Genomic DNA, 20,125 nt, shown 5'->3' with positions numbered 1-20,125 from the left:
GTGAAAAATATTTTAAATACACATTCTTATGAAAAATTATTCGCAATCGTTAGACGGAAATTTGTGGGGGGGGGATATATTTCTTAGCTTAATTTGACTACTTTTTGTATCATAAAAGCCCAATTAATGGTATTCTTTGTAAAGAATACACTCTAAGGTTTCAAATGAATCCATATATGGGCTGATACCATATAAGGAAGGCTTTGCCAAAGAAACAGGAACATTTTGCATGCTATTTTTGGACCCGGTACTGGGTCTGCAGAGTTGAAGAGGATTTAAAATCACCACTACTTTATTACAAGAGTACCCGACTGATCCAGGGACAATAGTTTAAAATAATAATAATTTAAAAATTGATTTGAAAATGATATAATAATGTTGTGTAGTCTTATAATACTATAGACACAGCCAGTTTTACTCATAGAAAGATTTATTAATGATAAAATAATTACTTTCTAATTGTATTAGAGTCTTACATACATGCCACTCATGCATTAATAATAAAGAAATGCACATACAGTTTCATCTACCTGTTCCTACTGATTTTCTGAGAGCAACTAAAATGACACAACAAATGTTATTATGAGATGATCAGTTGTGGGTTCTCCTGCAGGATGCATTAAAAGCATCACTCTTCTGATACCACATCTTGTGAAAGACATTTTCTTCAGAAAACATCATCCATGAGAGCTTAGCATCTTTTGTCAGCCCCTTCTCCTTCAGTATCTGCCCTAACTGAAGGACAGAAACAGACTTTTATTACTTAACCCCTTAACTGTCACTCATGTTTTTGAAGATAGACTTGAATGTGCATGATACAAACCTACATTTTTATAATTCATGACTGAAAACATTTTGTAACATGATATTGATGTGCCACTGTCGGATTGCAATGTCTGATTTTAAAATGGGTTTTCAGTATATATCTAATGTCTGATGATTTCTAAAATGTGATAGAGAAAAAGGCAAAAAAGAAGTCTGTTTTTAAAACAAAGATCAAAACTCCTGTTATAATGTAGATTTTTGAGGGTACACTCTTGTCATAAATTAATCTATTACTTTTCCTACATAATTTTTAACAAAAAAACATTGGTAAAATACATATTTGGGAGTCTTAGACCTTTCCAACGATATATAGTTTGTCAAGATTAGATTCGATTCGATTGTAATATAGTGAAGAAAACGTAGGCGTCCTGTATTCGGGATGGGGTGACAGTTAAAGGGTTAATACTCTCTGTACATTTATAATTATTGTTAAACTGTATGTTCAGCTACATTAAACCCACCTTCGCCAAAGTCATATTCTTCACTGCAGGATCATTCACATTTTTACTTGATTTTACCTCCAGTCTCACTATCTGTATCTTTTTCTCTGTAAGATACACAAACAGGAATTTTCATTCCATTCAATAATCACTTGCAGCATCCTTATATAGCCTTTAAATTAATACATTCCACAATATTTGTATTTTAAATTTATGTTTTAGAATTGTTTAATTTTTATAAACATAAACTAATAAACTTAATGTTATGCATATTTATCAGTCCTACAGAAATGGAACCGATCAGATTTCTGCAGTGTATTTTTTTATCCAGCATTATGACAGTAATAAATATAACTTGTTTCAATCTCATATTTTAAGTAACTGAATATTGCTGGTTCCACTTCCAGTCATATTGTATGTATACTATTTAATTTAATACATTGTTTTTACAATAAAAAAAAAAACATGAACATTTTTAGTTCTTGCACCTCTACAAGTTACATGTAATAATTTACTATAAGCTTACATTTTATTTTAAGTAATATTTTCATATCCTCAAATGATCATAAGTCTGTTAATTGTGAAAATAATTAAATTTAAAAAAGTAGTGTCTTAGAAGGCATTCCCATACAAGTGGGGAACTTCACTTTAAAACTCCTTGTTTTGTAAGATCTATCTTTTAGATGCGTGAATAAACTTCACTCTACATTCCCTTACAGAAATTAACCATGTTTTTAATTAAACCTCTGTTGGTATTATAAACTATGACATCCTCTATATTACTTATCAATTAGAGCGCGATTGAGACGCAGAGAATATTAATGAAGTGGATCACGCAGAACCTGTGCAAGCACGGCTCTTAATGGAATGTTTGTTTGTTGTTTTCTCATACTTTTAGAAACACTTTTGTTTGTAAATGCTACTGCTTCTGTTAGCTTTTAAAATATGTTCTTATTCTGATTAAAGCTTTAAAATAGAGCAGCAACCGTAAACATGTCCATGTATATCGCTTCTCATTGCTTTGTGAAAATAAGTTTATAAATGGAACAGATTGTTGGGAAAACCATGTTAACCACAGATTGACCATGTTTTGAATACACTAACCATGGTTTTATCCATGATATTTTTAGTAAAACTGCAGTTAAACAAATAGTAATCAATACAAATAAAGATGACTCTAAACATTTTTAGGTAACACTTTAGAATAAGGTTCCATTAGTTAATGTTAGTTAACTACTTTCGTTAACATGAACTAAGCAAGAACAATCCTTCTACAGCATTTATAAGTCTTAGTTCATGTTAATTTCAACATTTACTAATGCATTATTTAAATCAAAAGTTGTGCTTGTTCACATTAGTTAATGCACTGTGAATTACCATTAACTAACAATGAATAACTGTATTTTCATTAACTAACATTAACGAAGATGAATAAATACAGTAATAAATGTATTATTCATTGTTTGTTCATGTTAATTAATACATTAACTAGCATTAACTAATGGAACCTTATTCTAAAGTGTTACCCATTTTTACTACAATAAAACCATGGTTAATTTTGCAAAGGATTATGTAGACATCCAGTTATCACAAGCTTTGTGTTTTGACAGTCGGTCAGTGCCATGAAATTATGATGTTTAAAAAGCTTGCAGACAGCCTGTTTCTTAGCATTAAGTCCGCCCTGCAGATAAATTAAACTGAAATTATAAAGTGAAATGGTTTGGCATGTAGTGTACTGTTACCTGCGGCTAACAACTCACCAGTGTAGCACATAAATGGTAATGTATCTGGACACTCCCAATCGTTCCAGTATCCAGTAGTACTTGTGTACACACAGTACTGGATGCCAGCAGCATTGTTTGGTTGTGAAGGTTGCCACTGTCTGAACAGTGATTTACTCCTATCAGACCAGACCCAGGGAGCATAGCGGTCCGTCCGATAAAGTCCAATCCAAAAATCATCTCTGAAACCACTAGGTAAAGATTTTAACAGTTCAGTGAGGTCCGTCTGGTCATTAACAGTGGTGAGATCAGTGTGATGCTGTCTGCAATACGTCTGAGCATCTTTCCAGTTCATTTTCTTAGATACCAAGTAAAACACATAAGAGTTCACACTGGCACTCAGAGCTGTGGGAGACAAATTAAACTGTTTATGATATGCAATCTGTAATATTTAAATAAAGAAATTCAGAATACACTGGCTTAAAATATAAAAGTTGCCAAATTCCTTTGGAACTTTAAGCAATCAAATCTAAAACATCCCATTCAGGTTTTCCAAATGGAGGTTCAGAGGGAAATTATTTCCAGAATAAAAAATAAAAAGGTAAATTAATTGCACAACTTATCTCACAATTCAGATTCTGCCTCACAGTTTACAGAATTACAGCAGTTTTCAGGCAGAATAAAATATTGAGGGTTTGACATCAAACATTTGAAAGTAAAGAATTTAAGAATTTTCTTTTGTGTTTTGGGGGGTTTTGTCATGTAATAATTTACTTGTTTATTTACATGCAATGTAACCATTAATCATTTAGTGTTCATTTATTGAAATATTATCCTAAAATTTAAGGGGAACTTAAAATATTTTGCATCTTATGGATTTGGCTGATTAAAAGTTTGATAACCGCTGGTGTAACCCATTTATAAATTTCTTAAACATCATAGTTATACATATAAGATGAATGTTCAGTGTTTTAGAGAAAGGAACATTTCCAAGAGCACTGAAACTCACCTGATAACAGCACAAAAATCAAATCAATCTTCATGATGACAACGCAAACAAATAATCATACAGAAGAACAATTATTCCAACTGCTCTTTTTCAGAGACAAGAAAGTTTGTGTGGGATCTTTACACTGCTGCTCCATTTATTCTCCATGCTTGTTGACGTGCATATTTTACATTGAAAATAACATTCAAAGAGAGTCAGCAAAGATTTCCATGATACCTTGTTTTTCAAGTAAACAGATAAGCTTATGCCTTCACTCTGCCTCTGCACGAGCAAAACCCTTCAGCCACCAAACACACATATAGACAACTGCATAAACCTTATAAACCAGAGTTAACAGCCACGGTAACTACTGTATAACTGTTTATAACAGCATTAATAAAACTTAACTTACCGAAAGTAAATGTGATGCTACTGAGGGTACTTCCAGCTTGTAAAACCTGGCGAATGTGGCGTTAGAAGACCAGCGAGCAGCAAAACATAAATACTGGATAGACATACCTCTAGACCAGGCCCATGAGGAAGCATTTCTATTGCCCTCGCAGAATGAGCTCTGATGTTGAGGGGACAATCCTTCCCCTGGAATTTGTTAGCCAATGCGATAGCTTCCACAATCCAGTAAGAAAGTCTCTGTTTTGAAAGAGCACTTCCCTTACTACATCCACCAAGCACACAAACAGCTGGTCTGACTAAAAAAAGACGGTAGAGCAATCCACATACATCCGTAAAAACACTAACTGCTCAGCACATAAGGCGGGCAGGGAAACAAACTGTGATCTAAGCGGTGTATTGAGAGACTTCGGTATGTAACCCGGTCCCAGCCGGAGATGGACATTACAGTCACCAGGTCCAAAATGGATGCAATATCACCAAAACTCATGTAAGTCTCCAATACGCTTCGCCGAGGAGAGGACAAGAAGCAAGGCAGTCTTCAGGTAAACCTCCTTAACTGCAATCGAAGCTAAGGGCTTGAACGGTGGTAGAAATAGAGCCCTCAAAACTAGAGCTAGATCCCACAGCAGCCCGGAGGGAACACAATTTCTTTGATACTCTGAGAAAACTGATTACCAAAGCGTGCTTAACGATCGATTGTCCGTCAACCGGCAATAGCGGTCACATACACCTTCAGCGTGGATGGCAAACTCCCACAATCCATACTGTGCTGTAGAAAGCACAAAACATCCAACACGGAACGTGTCCCCGGGTCAATATTAATGTCCTGGCACCATTTTGTGAAAACAGCACCCGCTAGAAGATACACGCGCCTCTGTGAGTGTGCTCAGCATTCATGAGTGCAGAGCGTCCCGCTCATTAGGGTCAACGCAGCGACCATACATGAAGGTTACGCAGCTCGGGGGTGGCAGAATCTTAACCGGAGGGAACGCATGAAGCCTGGCTTACGGCCAACATGATTTCAGAGCATCTCCCTGTAGCGGGGAGTGAGATGGCGCAGTTGCCGCGCAGATCCCTGATGGCATCAGCGCTTTCTGCCTGGAACACCTGGAGTATTGCCATGGCATGAAGAGCAGCAGCTGCCTTCCCTCAGAAGTATAGGCTTTGTCTGCCTGTGGGTTGTGAACCTGCACAGCTTGGAAGGCAGGCTGTGGTCCAAACCCAATGCAGAGGGAGATGGGCACAGGTGCGCAGTAACAGTCTCCTCGACGGGGGGGCATGCGCACATACCCGTGGGCTTCCGTCCCGTCCATGTGCGCTAATATGGCCTGCATGGCAGAGTGGGTGTGCACCGATTGGGCTGCAGCCCATGATTTCACCACGTGCTCATGCATGCCTCAATGCGGTCTGGCAGCAACTCGACTGGAGGAGCCATGAGTCTAGCTGCTTCTCACAGGCTCGTCAGGTGCATTGCAAGCGAGACCCAGCTCTCTGACGGACTTTCCCAAGACCCTGGTGCTTTGACCTGGTGTTTGTGGTTTTGTTGTTTACTTATTGGTATGTTAATTTGAAATTTGAGTGTACATCTACTCCCATTTAATAAGACCGTGTAACATCATAGCAGGGGTCTTGCTTTTCTTTTCTTTTTTTTATATCAAGATCTTCAGGATTACTAAACAGGACAGTAGTTTTGCCTCTCTGACCAACTCCAAAATCTAGTCACTTGCATTGATTCCTCTGATCAAAACCTTTTGGTGGAGACACGGAACACGCGAGCAAGCCAAATCGCCTTGCCAGTAAAAACTAACCGATCCATGATTTATTAGAGATTTTTTTATCGAATGGTAATCCACCTAATGCAAATTTAAACAAAAGTAACAAGCCTGGTTTGTAAATGTTAGTAGAAAGTAAAGATATTTATGTAAAAATGTAAGGAGTAAAAGTAAAAAGTTAAGTACTGAAACCAGAAGAATCTACTTAAGAATAGAAACAAAGTATTTGTACTTCATTACTTCCATCTCTGAACACAACACACTACTATGTTGATCTGGGTTCAATAAAATTTAATCTCAAGTGGACAGCATTTTTGCGTTATACACAAACATATTTTAACTCGCAGCATTTGCATTTGCAGTGCTGTGCTTTAAATGGAAACCAATATAGCTGTTATTCTTGGTTACTGCACACCTTTAAACCAAATGAAAATGCACTGATTTTACTCAATCATTTATTTTCAGATTCACTTGCTTTCTCTGAGCTAAGCAATTGGAGTATTACTGCTCTGATGTTACGTTAAACTTGTTTGCATTATGCAAGGTACTTTGACTTTGAATTACAAATGAGATGACTGACTAGTCAAAGCAAGCAGTGAAGCAGATGAAGCAGGTATTTTGAAAACGAAAAAGACTAATACAAGTTCGTCTCCATATCCACTTACCAGCTTCGGGATAAAGACTGAAAATAATGGTCCAAATTCCCTGCAATTTACAGTATTTTTCTGTTTTTTTTTTTTTTTTTTTTTTTTTTTTTTGCCAAAAAATATATATATTTATAAATGTGTGTGTGTATGTGTAGAGAGAGGCCTTCAATAGTGTATGTAAACAGAATCACTTCTGAATGGAACACATTCATATAGATTATGAGTACTTATTCGGCTCCCGAGACTGAAGCCTCGAGACGTCCTTTTTGGCAAGAGAATAAATGCATATAAGCTCAATCATAAAATGGCCAGTGGGGAGAAAATAAGTTACATACATTTTGTTGTGCTTATAGAATTTCTCTCTCTCATGCATGCTCCACTTCTTCAGTCCTCATATAGATGGTTTCATCTGCTGCATGCGTCTGGCCCAAAGTTAACTTCCAGTCTATGTTAATTTATCAATCTGGCTATGGCGCCATTTGTAAACGCAGTTTATGAGGTTGGGCTCAGGTGGTTGTGCTGTGGGATGTGTTTCCCATACATTTATTTGTGGTGCTCACAATATCAAAACTGACCAATTTTCCAAAAGGCATCATTGAATAAACATTAACAGATACTACATGTTAAAAAATCTAAACAAGGCGTAGGTGTTTTTATATCACTGTATTTATGGGAAGTCGTGGCCTAATGGTTAGAGGGTTGGACTCCCAGTCGAAGGGTTGTGAGTTCTAGTCTCGGGCCGGCAGGAATTGTGGGTGGGGGGAGTGCATGAACAGCTCTCTCTCCACCTTCAATATCACGACTTAGGTGCCCTTGAGCAAGGCATCGAACCCCCAACTGCTCCCCGGGCGCCGCAGCATAAATGGCTGCCCACTGCTCCGGGTGTGTGCTCACAGTGTGTGTGTGTGTGTTCACTGCTCTGTGTGTGTGCATTTCGGATGGGTTAAATGCAGAGCACAAATTCTGAGTATGGGTCACCATACTTGGCTGAATGTCACTTCACATTCACATGAAGGAAGACTATCTATAATTAGTTATTAAATTTTTGATGTTATTATTTAATCTTGCATGTTATATGCCTGATAAAGTAGTGTTTGTGAGCTCAGCACTGCTTTACAAGCAGTTACTGGAAACCTCTGTTTCTCACACTTTTAAGCACCTCCTGCTGGCAGACTATGAATTAGCAATTTAAGTAGGTCTGATTTATGCAGAAAACTTTTTTTTACTTGAGATAAAAAATATTCTACTCTAGAGGAACTACTTAGCTGTTGTTACTGATTCTATTTGGAAGTCTACCGGAAGTTAGCGCCACAAAAGCTCAGTAACGTTTTTTTGTGTTGTTGCAGTTGGAACCATCTATACAGCTCTCAGACAACAAATGCAATGAGTTTGCTTCCTTCTTTTCTGAGAAGATCATCAATATCAGGAAGGCGATTGACACATCCTCAAGTAATGCACAGTTCAGACAGATTTGGCCAGTTGTTAAGCCCCTCCTGAAAAAGAGCAATCTTGATAACACCATTTTGAGCAATTTTAGACCAATATCTCATCTTCCTTTTATAGGAAAAATGATAGAAAAGGTAGTTTTTAATCAGCTGAACAAATACTTAAACTCAAATGGATACCTGGACAATTTTTCAATCTGGTTTCCGACCACATCACAGCACAGAGACAGCAGTCATTAAGATAATAAATGATATTCGCTTAAATTCTGACTCTGGCAAAATATCAGTGCTGGTATTGCTAGATCTCAGTGCTGCGTTTGACACTGTCGTCATAACATACTACTTGAGAGACTGGAAAACTGGGTTTGGCTTTCTGGGATGGTACTCATATGGTTCAGGTCATACTTAGAAGGAGAGGATATTATATGAGTCTAGGAGAGCATAAGTCTAAGTGGATGCCCATGACATGCGGAGTCCCACAAGGCTCAATTATTGCACCGCTCTTGTTTAGCCTGAATATGCTCCCACTAAGTCAAATAATGAGAAAGAACCAAATTGCCTACCACAGCTATGCTGATGATACCCAGATTTACCTAGACTTATCTCCAAATGACTACAGCCCCATTGACTTCCTCTGCCAATATATTGGTGAAATTAATAGTTGGATGTGCCAGAACTTTCTTCAGTTAAACAAGGAAAAAAACTGAAGTTATTGCATTTGGAAAAAAAGTTTTCAAGGTGAATGCATACCTTGACTCTAGGGGTCAAACAACTAAAAATCAATTCAGGAATCTTGGTGTGATTCTGGAGACAGACCTTAGTTTCAGTAGTCATGTCAAAGCAGTAACTAAATCAGCATACTATCATTTAAAAAACATCGCAAGAATTAGATGTTTTGTTTCCAGCCAAGACTTGAAGTAACTTGTTTATGCCTTTATCTCCAGCAGGGTGGACTATTGTAATGGGCTCCTCACTGGCCTTCCCAAAAAGACCATTAGACAGCTGCAGCTCATCCAGAATGCTGCTTTCAGGATTCTGACTAGAACCAGAAAATCTGAGCATATCACACCAGTCCTCAGGTCCTTACACTGGCTTCCAGTTACATTTAGGATTGATTTTAAAGTACTTTTACTCGTATATAAGTCACTCAATGACCTAGGACCGAAATATATTGCAGATATTATCACTGAATATAAACCTAAAAGATCACTCAGATCATTAGGATCGAGTCAGTTAGAAATACCAAGGGTTCACACAAAACAAGGGGAGTCCTCCTTTAGTTACTATGCCGCCCGCTGCCGGAATCAGCTTCCAGAAGAGATCAGATGTGCTAAAACACTAGTCACATTTAAATCTAGACTCAAAACCCATCTGTTTAGCTGTGCATTTATTGAATGAGCACTGTGCAATGTCCGAACTAATTGCACTGTATTTTACGTATTCATTGTATTTTACGTAAAATCATTTTCTAGTTTTAACTGTTTTAAATTAATTTTAAATAAGTCAATTTTTAAATAATTTCCAAAGTTTTAAAATTGCTTGTTTTTATTTTGTATAATTTTTCTTCATGACTATTTTACTTTCTTTTATGTTAAGCACTTTGAATTATCATTGTGTACGAAATGTGTTATATAAATAAACTTGCCTTTCCTTGTCTAGTCACTCTGTGGCGGCCATAGTGAGACTACGTGAACGCGCCTTATCCGATTACAGTTCAATGAAAGGGATGCACGTTTTGAAGGCCAGGACAGTAGTCTATAGCAGCAGTTCCAAATTCCAGTTCTCGCGACCCTCAGCTCTGTACATTTTGTATGTCTATCTGTTAACTCTTTCAATCATAATACTGAGACTGCTCTCCTTAGAGTTTCAAATGACCTGCTCTTTTCATCTAATCGTGGTTGTATCTCTCTATTAGTGCTATTGGATCTTAGGGCTGCGTTCGACACTATTGACAACAAAATTCTTTTAAATAGACTAGAACACTTTGTTGGCATTAATGGAAGTGCATTAGCATGGTTTAAACCGTACTTATGACTGCCATCAATTCGTAGCAGTGAATGAAGAGGTATCACATTGATCAAAAGTGCAGTATGAAGTACCTCAAGGCTCAGTACTAGGGCAGTTACTCTTCATGCTTTATATGTTACCCTTGGAAGATATCATCAGTAAACACTGTGTTAGCTTTCACTGTTATGCTGATGATACTCAGCTCTATATTTATTTACGGCCCGGCGAAACATAGCAATTTAAAAATAAATATCAGAATGCATAGTCGATTTAAAAAATAAAAAAAAAACTGGATGACAAGTAATTTCTTACTGCTAAAAAAAAAAAAAAAAAAAAAAAAAACAGAGGTGTAATTATAAGACCTAAACTCTGCTTGTAATAACCTAGAACACTGTCTAAGACTTGATGGCTGCTCTGTCAATTCTTCGTCATCAGTTAGGGACCTAGGTGTGCTATTTGATCACAATCTTTCCTTAGAAAGACACGTTTCTAGCATTTGTAAAACTGTTTTCCATCTCAAAAAAAGATCTAAATTACCAGATGTTAATCATGCAGATCGAGGCACATTCAATAAAACACACTCACAAATATATGAAAACTGTTGAAAAATAAAACGATTAAAGAAAAAAAGGTGATCGCTAAGTTCTGCCTCCATTAGATGACAGGTGCGTAAGAGCGTGTGTCGTGAGAGAGCGCCTTTTTTACTTTTTCTTTGGTGGGTCATCTCATTCTGTCTGTGACACTGTACATAACAAAACCATGCCATTTTTTAATACCAAGATGTAGTTTGAATGGACACAAACAGTTCTGTCCCTGAGGAACTGAAACGTAAACAAAGGAACTATCATTCATATTACAAATTGCTTCGTTGGACTTAACGTGCTCCACGAGATTTTGTTCAGTGGACACTTACATTTCTAACTAAACCGGGATTTACAGCTGTGGATGTGTTTATGACTCGTTATTACGACAAATCTGGTATGTACTGTGTTTTTATTCTTAAAGTTTTGATGTGTACTGCTTACACAAGTCTAACAAATACATTCTTTATAAGCCTTCTATTGAAAAACAGCGATCTGTTGTCGATGCTTGAGGCTTCTTTGTAAGGATAAGACTTTGAGTTCAGTGCTCTCATTAATGTTGACATGATAAAAGGAGCTGATCTGACCAGACAAAAACTCCATTATCTGTAGTCAGACAAAGTCCAAACCAAAACTTTCCCATTCCTGACGTTTTCACCACTGAAAATTTCTGGTTCATCATACGAGTGACTGTAGGACAGACCTGTTGCAGCAGGACAGGATGAGTCAAATACTCAGTTTTTATGTTACCCAAAATAAGGGTTTCCTATGGAAGCCCGTTTCAGCCACAGTTGAGAAAAACATGATTATGTAATAATGACTTAATCCACAAAAAAAAAGAAGAAGAAGAAAAAAAAAAAGACTTACTCGACACATGTACAACACAAGAGTGATGGCACGCTAGCGTCATCAGTTGGTCAAAGTCATGCAAGAACAAACTGCAAACATTACTTTTTCTGTAATCTAAAGGGTATAATGCTATAATCTGTCATTATTGTCATTACCTGCATGTAGTCTTTTGTTAACTTGTAGCACTTACAAACAAGTTACTCTGCCAGCATGATAGTTCATGGTGAAGAATATATTCCAACTAAAATCAAAAAAATATGTTATGAAGACACATATCTATGCTTCAGCATCCCACACCGATTCTTGCAGGACATGTGAGTGTGAAAAAATGCTTAAAGTGCAATGACGAATTCAGGATACAATATTACTGATCATGCATAAAAGCAAGCATAAGAGCCCAGAACAAAAGATTACATGCAGATAATTGATCTGAAATTGTTATTTGATAACATTATATCATTATATACTTTAGATTACAGAACAAACAATATTTGCTGTGATTAATTCATTATTAAGAGAAAGTTTCTCATTATTACAAGAAACTAATTCAAAATTACAAAAAAAATCTCGTTATGACTAACAGAATCATATTTTTCCTCAATTTTGACGCGAACAGGCGTCCATAGTTTCCTCTGCTGCCCTGGAATGTTTTCACCTGTAAGTCTGTAACTTTACTAGGGTTCCCTCTGGTGGCAAATGTACGAATAGCTGCTTGTAAATTGAATGTGAAATGATACTCACAGCAGCTCCGGTGTCAATTTCTATCAATAAACCCTGCTGAAGCACAGTAAAATCCGTCTGTTTCTCAGTATCACTTAACAAAGAGAACATTTCCAATTCTGCCTCTTCAGCGTACATACAGGCCATAACTTTATGCTTATTCTGTAGCTCAGCAGACTTATTCATATTTGCCTTCCCTTTTACTCTACATGCCTTTTTAATATGGCCCGTCATTCCACAATAATGGCATTTAGTACGGGTTCAAGTCAATTCATATATTTACACATGAGCTAATAAAATGACCACAGCTGATCACAGTTGGAATTCATGTTTAGGAGGTGGATCCTCTTTACAGCTCAGTGATTCAGAAATTTATTTTTATTATTGTTATTTTTGTTGGTGTTATATCGTTCCCTTTTTTTTTTTTTTTTTTTTTTTTTTTTTTTTAGTTTGTGTCCCACTGGGATGTGCTTGGAAAATCAGTACTGTCCATCAGATGGCGTCACAGGACTATCCTCTAATTCAGCATGGCCTGAAATTGTTAAAGGGATAGTTCACCCAAAAATAAAAGTCCTGTCATAAACCTGTTTAATCCCACTGATCATAATGGGGACCGTCAAGAAGGTTTTCGTTTATAAAGCTCTAAAAACCTTAATGTCTGATGTTTTAGAGCATGTCCTACAAATATTTATAATAAAAAAAATAATAAAGAATCATAAGTAAATACGTGCAGTTTCACATGGTAAATACAAATTGTCACATGACCAGAGCAGTTGAATTTCTGTTCATCTGTTAACTCCCATTTACAGTAATAGTTTATACAGTTTAGTTTTTACAAAGTTTGCATTCAGTAATAACAGGTGTTGCCTTGTGATAAATTATCCTGTTTACTTTAGATAAAAGCACCTGCATGTGCATGTAAATCAGCTAAAAAAAAGGCAATTATTTAATTAATTATTTAAATATATATAATTAATTGTATTATATTTTAACTACTAAACTGCTAGTTAAGTTATGTCTTAATTTTTTTTAAAGGGAAGTCTGTTCAGTGCTCTGTCTTTTGGAAAATATTCCCATCCGATCAGTTTCTATATGATATAGATCATATGATATATGATATCTATATTTAACATCTTCTGTGAAGCTATTCTCCTTCAGCATCTGTTCAGTCTGAAGAACAGAAACAGGAAAGATCTTTACTATTATTCAGTAGCCTTCTCAGAAAATGTTTGGACACTTCAGCCATTCTTAACACATTTTGTTCTCTGATGCATTAACTGTATGTGTCCATATGGGGTCACTATTTTTCCTTTAATACTCACCTTTGCTAAAATCATATTCTTCACTTCAGGATCATTGTCATTTTGACTTGATTTTACCTTCAGCCTCACTGCTGTCTCTTCCTTTCAAAGCTAATAAAGAATAACTACCGCATTTTCTTGTCTGACTTGTTTGAATTTTAACCTGTTTCTTCACTTTTGTTGTTTACATTTTAAATTACTTTCTGTAAGAAAGGTTGACATTGAATTTCCCGTCAGCTGTAGCAAATGTGGAGGCGCACGCTTCATATCACTTCACACTTATAACAAGTCAATGATATCACTGTAGATGAAGTGACCCCAACTAAGCAAGCCAGAGGCGACAGCGGCAAGGAACCGAAACTCCATCGGTGACAGAATGGAGAAAGAAACCTTGGGAGAAACCAGGCTCAGTTGGGGGTCAGTTCTTGTCTGTCCAGACGAAACCAGTAGTTCAATTCCAGGCTGCAGCAAAGTCAGATTGTGCAGAAGAATCATCTGTTTCCTGTGGTCTTGTCCTGGTGCTCCTCTGAGACAAGGTCTTTACAGGGGATCTGTATCTGGGGCTCTATTACAGGCAGAGTTTTTAGGCCCTATGATTAACACCTCTGTTTTTTCAGAATTAAGCAGTAAGAAATTACTCGTCATCAAGAAATTACAGTTTTTTTATATGCACTATGCATTCCTTTAGTTTTTCAAATTGGTGTGTTTCACCATTAAATTATAATTTTTATAATTAACTAGTTCTTTGGGGTCAAGTTGTGTTTTCTGATGAGTGGCTTAATAACAGCCAGTTTGAAGGTTTTGGGGACATATCCTAATGACGATGAGGAATTAATAATAGTCAGAAGAGGATCTATGACTTCTGGAAGCACCTCTTTTAGGAGCTTAGATGGTATAGGGTCTAACATACACGTTGTTGGTTTAGATGATTTAACAAGTTTATGCAATTCTTCCTCTCCTAAAGTAGAGAATGAGTGGAACTGTTCCTCAGGGGGTCTATAGTGCACTGTCTGATGTGATACTGTAGCTGACGGCTGAATGGTTGCAATTTTATCTCTAATAGTATCGATTTTAGAAGTAAAGTAGTTCATAAAGTCATTACTGCTGTGGTGTTGGGAAATGTCAACACTTGTTGAGGATTTATTTTTCATTAATTTAGCCACTGTATTGAATAAATACCTGGGGTTATGTTTGTTTTCTTCTAAAAGAGAAGAAAAGTAATCGGATCTAGCAGTTTAATGCTTGTCTGTAGGATAGGTTACTTTCCCACCAAGCAATACGAAATACCTCTAGTTTTTTTTTTTTTCCTTCAGCTACGCTCCATTTTTCGGGCTGCTCTCTTTAGGGTGCGAGTATGCTCATTATACCATGGTGTCAAACTGTTTTCCTTAACCTTCCTTAAGCGTAAAGGAGCAACTGTATTTAAAATGCTAGAAAAGAGAGAGTCCATAGTTTCTGTTACATCATCAAGTTGTTCTGAGGTTTTGGATATGCTAAGGAATTTGAATACATGAGGAAGATAACTTAAAAAGCAGTCTTTTGTGGTAGAAGTGATGGTTCTTCGATACTTGTAACAAAAAGTAGAATTTACAATTTTGGCTACATGAAGTTTGCACAGAACTAAATAATGATCTGAGATATCATCACTTGGCTGCATAATTTCATCACTCTCAACATCAATTCCATGTGACAGTATTAAATCTACAGTTTAATTTGGACAATGAGTAGGTCCTGAAACGTGTTGTCTAACCCCAATAGAGTTCAGAATGTCTATATATGCTGATCCCAATGCATCTTTTTCATTATAAACATGGATATTAAAATCACCAATTATTAAAACTATATCTACAGCACTAACTCGGATGTAAAATCACCAAACTCTATTTCCATTTAAATAACTTTTTTTTTTCCTTCAGCTTTTTCTTATCAGTTATGTACATCAGAGTTTTCCATTACAACTTATGTTGTTAAATGTTTATAGCATTATTTCAGTGCCAGTTTTTTATGATGCTTTGCACCAGTGCTGAGGGTAATGCATTACATGTAACGTGAGTTGCGTAATCAGATTTTTTTTTTTTTTCATAACAAACTAGGTAAGTAACGCATTACTTTTTGAGTTACTTTAAAAATAAGTATCTCCAGTTACTTTGTTTCTCATGAATTGAGTGACAGCTCTGGTCTTGCAATGTTGACAGAAATCATGAGTGTTGTGTGTTAACATGATCTCACTGTAGTTTAAGACTAAACATGCATCATCTCCTGCACCAAAACTGATTCAGTGTTCCTCAAAATCAGTCAAAGAGCAGGGTGCCCCAGGACTGGAATTGAGAAGAACCACTGTTTTAGGGAGTAACGCAATATTGTAATGCATTACTTTTAAAATGAACACTGTTCAGAGTAGCAGTGTTAATACTAGCAGAGTAGTAGTTCAGCGCAGAGCTGATCTGTTGTTGATCTGAGATTGTTCAGCTGTCCATCAGCACATGATCTGAACATGGATTGGCTCTGATCGGTCCAGGAAACAGTCCCACTCGTCCTATAGAGTCATGTCCAGTTCAATTTTCCTTCACAAGCTGAGTTCACAGTTTTTAGCAGCTCTTCATAGTACTTCTGGTCACCGATGGGGGTGAGACCAGTTTAATGCTGTTTGCTCATCTCCACAGACACAAAATAAAACACAAGAGTCTGAGAAGACACTGCAATCATAGCAGAAGAAGAAAACTTATTATTATTATTTTTTTTGTGCATGATTCGTTGAAAACGTTTGGATCTTTTCTGAAATAAACAGTTCCTCAAGTCATAAACATTACACTGTAAAAAAAAAAAAAAAAAAGTTTTGTCAACTAAAAAAAAAAAAAAAAGGCTTTATTGCAAGCGCTTTTTTGAGTAAACTTAACAAATGGGGACTAAAGTCCACCCAAATTAAAATAATAACTTAATATCACAAGTTGTCACAAAATAAATAGTCATGTTAACCTAAAAATATCAGAACAACATATTTTTTGTTTATTGAACACAAGGCCTATTATCTATAAGCATTCACAATTTTAAAGTGAAAAAAGTGAGAAGTAACATTCAGCCAAGTATGGTGACTTATACTCAGAATTCATGCTCTACATTTAACCCATCCAAAGTGCAAACACACAGAGCAGTGAATACACACACAGTGAAAACACACCCGGAGCAGTGTTTATCATTTATGCTGCGGCGCCCTGGGAGCAGTTGGGGGTTCGGTGTCTTGCTCAAGAGCACCTAAATCGTGGTATTGCCAGCCCGAGTATCGAACCCACAACCCTGGGGTTAGGAGTCAAACTCTCTAACCACTAGGCCACAACTTTATATTATTCAAATAATCAAAATAAATAAAAGACCATAACACGGGTCAAATTACTTTTTTATTATTGAAAGTTTGTGTCCAAAGCACAAGGACATACCAAGTCTTGTATATTAACTTCTTTACTGAATGCATTTTACACTGAACTCAACACATGGTACATAATGCATGTTAAATAAATCCAAAGTTACTAAGTTATGTCCAATGGATGTCTTTTTATGTCTTTACAGACATTGAAAAGACATCCACTGAGGAGACACATCCGATATAGGCGTTCACATATCCTCCTTACAAGGTTCTGTGACTTTATTTCTGTCAGACATCTAAAGAAGCTTTAAATGTTGATATTTGATTCGTTTGAAGTCACCATCGTGGTGATCAGTGTTTGGTTTAGTTGGGATCTTGGTCCAGATACTTATTGTGTTAGCTTGTCTCTTGTTGCTATAATGGTATTTTAAAACAATGTTTTCGTGGCGAAGAAAGACAAAATTAAGAGAGCTCAGGTGTTATCAGCTCTTTGTTGGTGATGAGAAAGTCATCACATAATAAGTATTTGAGATCATAAAATAAGTTTTATTTGATATTTTTAACAGGCACCAAGAGCAAAATACTTATTTTGAAGATGGACAAAATGAATGCGTGTGAAATAATTTGAGTAAAAGAATCAAGTACTCACACACACAGACTTCTAGATTTAGCATATGCATCATGACAGTGGTGACAAAGAAAAGAGCTCCATAGCACAAACTCAAAAAAAAAATCCTTAATATCCAGCCTTTTTTGTTCTGATTGTCACCATTGGTGTGATGCATATCCGAAATCTTGATGTCTGTTTGTGACGACATGATCAGTTTTCTAAAAGTAAGTACATTATTTTTTCTACAAGGTTTCTATCCATGAAAAAATAAATCCATAGTCACAACAATACATTAACATAATATTTTGCTATAATTTGTCACCATTACAAGCAAGATGTGAAGTGTACGCTTGATATCATCTCTCTCTGCCGCAATAAGAGTGTTTTATAACACACAGTTTCAACAGCAAGAGACAAGCTAACACAAGAAGTATCTGGACCAAGATCCCAACTAAACCAAACACTGATCACCACAATGGTGACTTCAAATGAATTGAATATCAACATTTAAACCTCTGTTAATTCTCAATGTCTGACAGAAATAAAGCCACAGAACCTTGTAAGGAGGATCTGGGAACGTCTATATCAGATGTACAGAAGACATAAAAAACATTTTTAAAAAAGACATCATAAAAACATTCTGTCTCCTCAGTGGACGTCTTTTCAACATCTGCAAAGACATAAAAAGACGTCCACTGGACGTAACTTTGCCCAGTGGATTAGGTTGATGTTAAAATATGCAATATAGTAATTTTCACGTAATAGTTCCTTTAAAAACAAACAAAAATGTTAAATACATGTGACTTCATGCCACAAGACTGCTAACGTATAAAGGTATAATTAACACTGGATTTATTTAACATGCATTATGTACCATGTGTTGAGTTCAGTGTAAAATGCATTGAGTAAAGAAGTTAATATACAAGACTTGGTATGTCCTTGTGCTTTGGACACAAGCGTTCAATGATAAAAAAAATAAATAAAAAAAAAGTCATTTGATCCGTGTTATGTTCTTTTATTTATTTAGAGTCTTTGAATAATATAAATTTGTGGGCTAGTGGTTAAAGATTTTGACTCCTAACCATAGGGTTGTGGGTTCGATACTCGGGCTGGCAATACCACGACTTAGGTGCCCTTGACCAAGACACTGAACCCCCAACTGCTCCCTGGGCGCCGCAGCATAAATGATGAACACTGCTCTATGTGTTTGCACTTTGGATAGGTTAAATGTAGAGCTTGAATTCTGAGTATAAGTCACCATACTTGGCTGAATGTCAAGTCACTTTAAAATTGTGTATGCTCATAGATAATAGGCCTTGTGTTCAGTAAACAAAAAATATTTTGTTCTGATATTTTTTTAGGTTAACATGACTATTTATGTTGTGACAACTTGGGATATTAAGTTATTTTAAGTTGGGTGGACTTGTTAAGTTTGTTTAGTTTACTCAAAAAAAAGCGCTTGCAATTTTGTAAAGTTGAAGTAACTTTTTTTTTTTTTTACAGTGTAGATTTTTCTTTTAATATAGATGTATTGCATGTGTTTAGATATACATCACATTTGATCCATTAGGCTTATGGCTCTAAATCCAGTTTTATACATCAAAGCTGAATAACTAATGTTTCCATTGATTTGTGGTTTGTTAAGAGGACAATACTGGGCTGAGATAGAAAATCATCTTTGAACTTGTTCAAATTAAGTTCTTAGCAATGCATATAACTAATCAAAAATTATGTTTTGATACATTTACAGTAGGATATTTACAAAATATCTTAATGGATCTTTACTTAATATCCTAATGATTTTTGGCATAAAATAAAAATATATAATTTTGAACCATACAATGTATTGTTGCCTATTGCTACAAATATACCCGAGACTCAAAACTGCTTCTGTGCTCCAGAGACACATTTATCAATCAATCAATCAATCACCTTTATTTATATAGTGCTTTAAACAAAATACATTGCGCCAAAGCACTGAACAACATTCATTTGGAAAACAGTGTCCCAATAATGCAAAGCGAAAGTTAAAGACAGTTCATCATTGAATTCAGTGATGTCATCTCTGTTCAGTTTAAATAGTGTCTGTTTTAATTTACAATCAAGTCAATGATATCACTGTAGATGAAGTGACCCCAACTAAGCAAGCAGTGATGTTACAGTGAGAACATCGAGGACAAACAGCTCAATTTTATTCAATCTCAAACTGCACAAAAATATGCAATTAGGTGCATCATGTATGTATCTTGTGATGTAAATCAATGAGATCTTGTTAATAAAACTTCAACAGTTGATGATTCTTTTGAAATATGATGAACTAAAATAAATTCAGAAGATGTGAGATGTTCTGGAGGCTTGTGAAGATCTTTCCTCCGCTGAGGAACAGTGAAAGTAAAGCTTCTGGAAGCAAACACGCCTCAAAAGATCCTGAGGATCAGATTTGAGAC

General features: G+C 36.1%; 1 protein-coding gene across 1 annotated transcript; it reads right to left on the bottom strand.

Moving 5' to 3' along the window:
• Nucleotides 1-476: 476 nt before the first annotated feature.
• On the bottom strand, nt 477-3,567 carry LOC127962277 (C-type lectin mannose-binding isoform-like). Its single transcript, XM_052561832.1, has 3 exons — nt 3,026-3,567; nt 1,287-1,372; nt 477-735 (listed from the first exon to the last, which is right to left on the bottom strand). The coding sequence occupies exons 1-3, from the start codon at nt 3,339-3,341 to the stop codon at nt 592-594; spliced, it is 546 nt and encodes a 181-aa protein (XP_052417792.1). The 5' UTR covers nt 3,342-3,567; the 3' UTR covers nt 477-591.
• Between the last annotated feature and the right edge of the window lie 16,558 nt (nt 3,568-20,125).

Source organism: Carassius gibelio, chromosome B7 (assembly GCF_023724105.1).
Source record: "Carassius gibelio isolate Cgi1373 ecotype wild population from Czech Republic chromosome B7, carGib1.2-hapl.c, whole genome shotgun sequence".
NCBI classification, from domain to species: Eukaryota; Metazoa; Chordata; class Actinopteri; order Cypriniformes; family Cyprinidae; genus Carassius; species Carassius gibelio.
Note: the sequence above shows the minus strand (reverse complement) of the source record. Positions and strands in the feature narration are given on the sequence as shown.

Excerpts from the sequence above, each read along its gene's own strand:
- LOC127962277 (XM_052561832.1), bottom strand. The coding sequence starts at position 3,341 with ATGAACTGGAAAGATGCTCAGACGTATTGCAGACAGCATCACACTGAT. Across the intron at positions 1,373-3,025 it reads ACCATTTATGTGCTACACTG|AGAAAAAGATACAGATAGTG; the intron begins GTGAGTTGTTAG and ends TGTATCTTACAG. Across the intron at positions 736-1,286 it reads AGAATATGACTTTGGCGAAG|TTAGGGCAGATACTGAAGGA; the intron begins GTGGGTTTAATG and ends TCTGTCCTTCAG.